Consider the following 7,554-nt stretch of genomic DNA (forward strand, 5'->3'; position numbering starts at 1 on the left):
TTGTGTTGTGTTTATCTGAAAGGCTGCGTGAGCATTCATTTGAAAAGGTTCTACGGATCGTCTGCTTATCCAAACCTCTTCTAGCTAATATGAGCTCTCAATCTGCTCTTGCCATTTCTATCTTGTCATGAGCTGTTGTCAAGGTGAATCATATTCTGCTTCTCAGAAATGGGTAGAGGCACGACCGTGACAGAGCACTAGAGCAGCAATGGCTGCTAGTTGAAACATTCTATTTTCATCATGAAAAGCTGGAAGTTGCGATCGTTTCCTTGTCATAATTACATTGCAACTTTAAAAAGATGGTGCTAACTGCTAAGTGATAACGTGGTATCACGGGCACTTGATTTTAGTGGCTCAAGTTCTCGTTTTGAAGTGGAAGTCGCATTTGAGGAACTTAATCATATACTTGTAGCTTGATGCAGTAGGGCAGTATCTTTTAGCTACATGGGCCAACAGCTGGAAACTGACAGACAATTTGTATCAGCTTATGACATGACTAATAACATTGTTTATTGTTTTATCTCTGTTTCCAAATGACAGTCCAATGTTTTACTCCCTCCTGACTCCGGTGACAACTAGGCGAGCTTGTTAATTTTCGCCCTGTTCGCTTGGCTTATAAGCCGTACTTTTTCAGCCAACGAACAGTATTTTTCTCTCATAACAAATCAGCCAACCGTACTTTCAGCCATGGCTTATCAGCCAAGCGAATTTAACTTTACCGCAAACAGGCGTACAAAGATATCGCCCAGCCCATTATGACGTGCCTGTATCAATCGCAGTTGCCGCCGGATCGAAATATTATTAGTATTAACTTTGTGAGAGAGAATCATCAGATGTTTTGGATCGATGTCGCTGGCTGGGCCTGGGCTCATGACAACGATCGCCATCGTCCATCGAAATGATTACGCTGCTCCCACTAGTGCATTTCATGTGAAACGTGCAGAACTATGGTCCCAGTGATGCGCAGCCGTAACATGAGCAAGCAGAACAGAGGCCTCAAGCCTCAGGGACTGTACATTTATTCCACAGGACATCACACGACCTGAATAAGCATCCAAAAACACACAGAAACACAGCACATGAACCGCAGACGGGGCAGGGAACCTGCTGCGTTGCGCTCGAAAAGGGAGGGGGAGAGGAAAGCATCGCTCCACAGGGCAAAGCTGTGGTGGTCCCCATCTCAGCAGCTTTATTCTCTCGTGACGAGCTGACCGGTTGGAGGAGCACGGCATCCGGCATGTGCACTCCTCGTCGTTCATTTAGCCTGCACAGTGGAACTTGTACAGTCAGTCCACCTGTTTTAGTTTGGTGCTGACACAACACAAAGCTGCACTGTTAGTCTGCTACTCTGTATAGTTTACCTCTGCAATTAGGTCGTCGTACTCGTACTTGCCACGGACCTTGTACTCCTCGTTCTTGAAGATGCGGTTGATGAGGATGTTTGCAGAGTCGATACCTGGAAACAACATGCAGCATAAGCATGTAGTGTATGCATTGGGCAGAATCACACTAGTACTAATTGAGATAGAGTCCAGCAAGAGGTGTGTGTGACCTGCAAGGTATGCTCCATGGACATAGCCGTTGTAGCGCTCGCTGGTGTGCTCACCGGTGAAGTAGACCCTCCCAACCGGAGCCTTTTTTTTTTAATATAATCATAAAGCAGGCGGTAACTGACGTTAATTTACTTGGGCGTCAATGAATGAATATATATTATTATAACCGGATGCGGTAGTTACATCACACACGTACCCTGAGCTGGTCGTACTCGTAGCGGCTGACGCCGATGGGCCAGTTGGAGTAGGAGCCCTTGAAGAAGCGGTTGGACCACCAGCGCGGCACGAAGATGTCGATCTCGTCGGGCGCCGGCACGTCGGCGTCGGGGAACATGTCGCGCAGCACCTCCGCCACCTCCGCCTTGGTGTGGTTGTCGCTCTGCTGCTCGATCCGCCGCGACTCGTCGTCGGTGACGGTGACCAAGAGCACGTTGGCGCCCGGGTACTCCCGCTCGAACGACTGCCACATCCCGTAGTACCCTCGACGGCTGCTGGCGTACACGAAGAACTGCTTCCCCTCGCCCACGGGCCAGAACTTGGTGGGAAACTTGAGGAAGATCTTGGTGTACGCGCCCATGTCGAACCGGTAGATCGCAGCGATCTTCCAGAACTGACGAGCAGCGCGATCGATGGTGATACTTGTTAGTATATATTATATATTATTTACTCGATCAGCTGTCATTTCATGGTATAATTAATTAATTAATTAAGCAGGTAGTAGATCGAGCACTGTAGAAGTGATGAACTACTGACCGGCAGCTGGGGCGTGAACTTTATGAGGTCGGTCTGCAGGACGCCCAAGCTGGTGGAGACGACCACGTAGTCCGCGCTGTACGACGAGCCGTCCTCTGTCTTCACGACCACCCCTTGTTTGTTGTACGCGATCTGCCGCACCACCTGCATATAGTATTTTTTATACAAAATGAAGCTTGCTTATATATTCAACAACATTCTGTTTATTATTAAGGGAGAAAGGACGTTAAACAACTTAATGGTCCGTGGCTTTCACTTTCATCCGTATCTATATGGATCCGAAATCACGGATATATACTCCGTATATACACAGGACACAGCCAACCAGCGTAAATGTACGTATATACAGAAATTGTCTCGACGTACGTGGACGATTCTTGGGTTTCTTTTTCAGTGTCGCTATTATATACCTGGGGCTGTAGTACCTGTGTCTCACGTGGACGGTTGAGTTTTCCTTTTCAGTGTCGCTATATACATGCATGGACAGGCATTTCCTTTTCACGTGGACGATTCTTTATTTATTTATTTTTTTCAGTGTGTATAATCGTTGACGTTGAAATTATTCAATATATATACTCTTGGGTTTTGATTCCAACTGCTGTTTGAGTGAAACAGGTTCAGAGTTATACTGAAATTGTGGTTTCCTTCTGTTTCGTCTTGTCGTTCCTCGGGCACACGCACTCAGGGATGAATCTGTAATAGTATACTTTATGCCCTAAATTTAGAGTCTAATCTGACGTTGACGTACGTGAATGTATGCTAGTATATTTGTTTTATGTGGAATTAATCATATATCTATTCTTTCTTTCATGGTGTGAATATGTGTGGTGTTAGTGGACCAACAAAGTGAGGTGTAAAAATATACGATCTAAAATCGACAAAAGAACAAATATTCATTCATTTTTTTGTATATATGCAAAAATCTTTTCGATATGTCCTGAATCTAATTCTACTTACATTTTTATAGTCTTTTTACAAACCATTGATTTCTCTTAAGGTCGAGTGGTTCGCTTTTTTCCTATCCTAATAATATAAGCGAACAAGACTCGCAATCATTAATTCCTAAAAAAAATCTAAATGTAGAAAACGAACGAGGAGCTCAGCATCATGAGCAAGGAGCACCTTGTTGAGCAGAATCCTGCGGTCTGAGAGCTTGCCGTTGCCGTCGGTGGAGAGGTAGGAGCTGCCGATGGAGTGTATGATGGACTCGAAGCCCCGCTGGTCCGCGACGAAGTAGTTGTCCTCGCCGAAGTCGGCGTTGGTGGGCGTCGGCTGCGTGTTCTGCAGGCTCGTCACGCGCGGCGGCTCCGCGAACTCGTAGTCGTAGATGAAGTAGTCCAGCGCCATGTCCACCGGCGTTGCCGGCCCGTTCGGCTGGCTGCAATGCAATCATGGGGACAAATTAATGAAAAAAAATATCGAGATTAATTAGCACATCATCAGCATCGGGACGCGCGTACTGGTTGAACAGCCGTTGCATGGCCAAGAGGGAGATGTCGTCCTGGCCACTGGGGCGCATCTGTTTGGTAAGGTTGGCACCCTGTTCTTGCACCTCGTAGGCACGGTCCATCTTCTTCTGCACGTACTCCTCGTCGTACAGGCCACCGCCGCTGGTGCGAGCACGAGGACGAAAACATAATTAAACAAAGGATTCAAAACATTGCGACAAATGACTACTTTTGTATTGAAACAAAGTAAATACAAATGTTTTCTCATTTCTTTATTATCAGTTAGTTCATTAATTCTCTGTTAATTCGGCGACGTACGTAAACATCAGGCGTCATTCTCTTTTCTTCCCTTTTTTTTTGTTTTTGCTGGCCATGAAACATGCATGGTTCAAAACGTCTTATAGTCACAGTGCCACACTCAGCATTTATTTAACACATGTTGTTCATCGTCATCGTGCATCTTTCAGGAAAACATCGATCGTCCAGTTCATCACCATACCAGCTCATGCATTATTGGCCAACGGCCGGCCGGTCATCATAAGTTTTCAGCTGTGATAATAAGAGTTCTGCCAGAGTGCCAGGACTATCATCATATTAATTCTTTCGTCCGAATGTCCGATTCGGAGAGTCAGACATGCTGACATGCACTCTCACTATCATTACTGTAGGTTCAATTCGGTGCTATGCCAGTTCCATTAATGACTTCTTTTTAAAAAACATCGTTATCATGTTCGTCGATCTCATACATGCGTGCACTGTCTGCATGCAAATAAAGCACAATAATGTTCTTAACACGTTTGCATGTTTTAACCACTCAGCAGATGTTTATTTATCATTTGCATTTTAATTAGTTTGGAGGTAGTTCTTTTTTTTTTTGCTGCACACGCACGCATGGATTGGGTGCATGTTTTAATCATCATCAAGTGCGTGCGTGCATGTGTGCGTTCGTGTATGTAGATATATTAATATGTACACGTACTTCTCCTTGTAGACGCAGCCGACGACGCTGTCGAAGTCGGAGAGGAAGGTCCTGAGGTTGAGCGTGTTGTTGACGATGGGCCAGATGGGGTTGAGGTTGTCGCCGCCGAGGCCCTCCACCCAGTTGGCCCCGATCTCCACGTTGAGGCCGCCGAAGTTGTGCTTGTGCATCCGCCCGCCCACGCGCTCCGTCGCCTCCAGGAACAGCAGATCCCGCACCCCCGACTCCCACAGCTGCTTCCCCGCCGAGATCCCTGCATCATCAGCGGCCGGCAATCAATCACGCACGCATTCTATATGCGATAGATCGAGGCAAGAACAACGTTATTTCATGGAAAAATGCTTGCATGCATCATCCATGAATGGAAGGAAGCAGCTAGAAACGCCGTCGTCTCGGGCGCATGGTTATATTAGTTACCGGACATGCCGGCGCCGACGATGATGACCCTGGGGCTGGAGCTGGAGGCGTCCGCGAGGGAGGCATACTGCGCTGCGAACAGCACTACCGCTGCTAGAGCAACGACGACTAAGGAGGAGGTCTTCATTAGTTTTCCCCGGCCCCCAACCTCTCTCTACTGATGAGACGAAGAAGAGAGATATGCTTGCTAGCTGCTCTCAGCCTTACCACTCAGCGTGCACTTATATATGCGGAGATGGTTGTACCATATAGAGACCTGCATGCAGCCTGTTGGATAATGCATTGTGTAGCTGGTAGCTAGGCACAGCAGCGTACTGGTTGTCGAGCGATCGGATATTTTCTCGAGAAATTTCCATACAATAAAATATAACATCCATTATATTTGGCCACAAACACATGTATGTATGTAGGGACTACATACTTATTAGCAAGCTATAAATTTGATCATATCCTAACACCAAATCATGATGATGGTTCTATGGAGAAAAAATCTCAACAACTGTGTTGACTGTTGAGCTCATTTTTTAGCTGAGCTTCTCTCGAATGATAGATATGTGGTGCACGGAATTTTTTTATTTTAATCCTATTTAATCAATATTTTATTACTAACCCCTCCTAAAAACAATTTTCATGAGACCTTTGGTCGCGCTTGTGCCGCTAGTGTGACAATATCGTTGTGTCATGCCACATGCACTGGCGTGACAGAGGGCGCCATGGTGGCGTACGTGGACCATAGACTTGTTCCCATGTGGGCCAAGATGGGGCCCACCCTGTCGCACATCTGACGCAGACACGATAGAGCTATCACACCACCTTGACGCAGACGCGATAGAGCTATCACACCACCTTGGCTGGCACGACAGGATCGTATAGAGGTCACGGGCCCAACCCATTTTCCTCTCTCATATCTCTCTCTTAGCTTTCTCTGTGTACACAGACGCGCTGCCACCGCAGTGATCCAGGCGGGGCATCTCCCTCTACTGCAGGCACCACCAGCCACCCCCTCAACGGCTCCCCTCATCTGGCGTAGCAGGTAGTACTCCTATCACCTCAATTTGTTGGTTGGTTCCTTCATGGATACTTGGCTAGCTAGGGTTAGGGACTTGGGATTTGTTGAATGTTTGTGTGCGTGCTTGGTAGGATTGGATGCGCCCATTAGATTTAGGGTCGTCTCTACGCCCGTGGATTCGATGTAAACTATGGGTTGCATGAACCTAGCAGTGAGTTGATTTATGAAGGTTTGTGATAGGTTTGTGTGTTGGCTTTGTTTTCATCATTGTTAAAGGTAGTAAATGCTAGTAAATGCATATGAATTGTTTGGATATATGTGGTATATTTTGTTCTCCATTGAAGGGCCCTTGTTAAGGTTGTGTTCATGACTTCGGTTGTTACTTGATATATGTGGTTAACGTTGGTCTTGATGTTTTGGATGAATTGTTGTAGATGGATGCATGCATGGTGGGAAAGTTAAAGGAAACGATGAGTTTGAAAGAATGACCGAAGATGTTTAGTTCTTTAGTACACCTCCAACTTTTGATGCTCTAGTTAGCTAATGTTGTGGGAAATTTGGGTGGCCATTAAGTTTGAAAGGTAGATTTGACTGTGGGACGAAAAGGACACACTATGTTGTAATAGCTTTGTCATGTGAGGAGGATTGGAGTAACTACAAACAAGTTGCAAAGAGTTGTAATGTCACTTGCTTGGAAGTTGTTGTGGACAGGGGTTCTCGTCCATTGGTGGTGTATGTCGATGATAATGTGGATATGGAGCCTATAGAGAACCTAACCCATGAAGATGAGGTGCAGACAATTATTGTTAGGGAAGTTGTTGATAGGTCATTTCAGATGGGTGCCTTGAACGATGATTTTGACGTAGACATGTTTGCGGAGGAGGATGCAATTGAAGATATGGAACCAATGACGATTGCAATAACATTCCCCAAGGATCTAAGGATGAGGAAGTAGAGGATGAATCAATGGAGGAAGATGAGGACTTCACCACTTCACTAGATTCGGATGATGAGTATACTTCTAGACCAAGTACTTGGGATGATGTAGTGGACGATGAGTACAGGTGTGGCCATAGTATCGAGGACGATAGTGGCTGAGGTAGTCGTGGAATCATTCGGAGGTTCAGGTGATTGGGCACTGAGATTGGAGTCCAATAATTTGGAATTGAGGCAATTGAAGGATGTCCATGTGGATGTGACATCAGTGGCGGACCCGCTATGACCTAGATCGAACGATCCAGCTCGCGCCTCGTGAGGTCCAATGGTTAGCGGGCTAACGGGCGATGTGGCCCTATTGGGCGCCGTGGTTTCGTACAGAATTCCTATTAAGAGATTACTCTGACTGACCAGGTAATATGTGATATCAGATTGACATTGTTGGTCGAAGCAGTACGA

General features: G+C 46.2%; 1 protein-coding gene across 1 annotated transcript; it reads right to left on the reverse strand.

The window, feature by feature from the left end:
• Positions 1-975: 975 nt before the first annotated feature.
• LOC136550990 (polyamine oxidase 7-like) lies at positions 976-5,354 on the reverse strand. The gene is made up of 9 exons (XM_066542588.1): positions 5,151-5,354; positions 4,734-4,986; positions 3,767-3,916; positions 3,429-3,684; positions 2,307-2,450; positions 1,750-2,163; positions 1,553-1,634; positions 1,362-1,456; positions 976-1,264 (listed from the first exon to the last, which is right to left on the reverse strand). Exons 1-9 carry the CDS (start codon positions 5,275-5,277, stop codon positions 1,256-1,258), a joined length of 1,530 nt encoding a protein of 509 aa, XP_066398685.1. The 5' UTR covers positions 5,278-5,354; the 3' UTR covers positions 976-1,255.
• Between the last annotated feature and the right edge of the window lie 2,200 nt (positions 5,355-7,554).

This window comes from Miscanthus floridulus, chromosome 1 (assembly GCF_019320115.1).
Source record: "Miscanthus floridulus cultivar M001 chromosome 1, ASM1932011v1, whole genome shotgun sequence".
NCBI lineage: Eukaryota > Viridiplantae > Streptophyta > Magnoliopsida > Poales > Poaceae > Miscanthus > Miscanthus floridulus.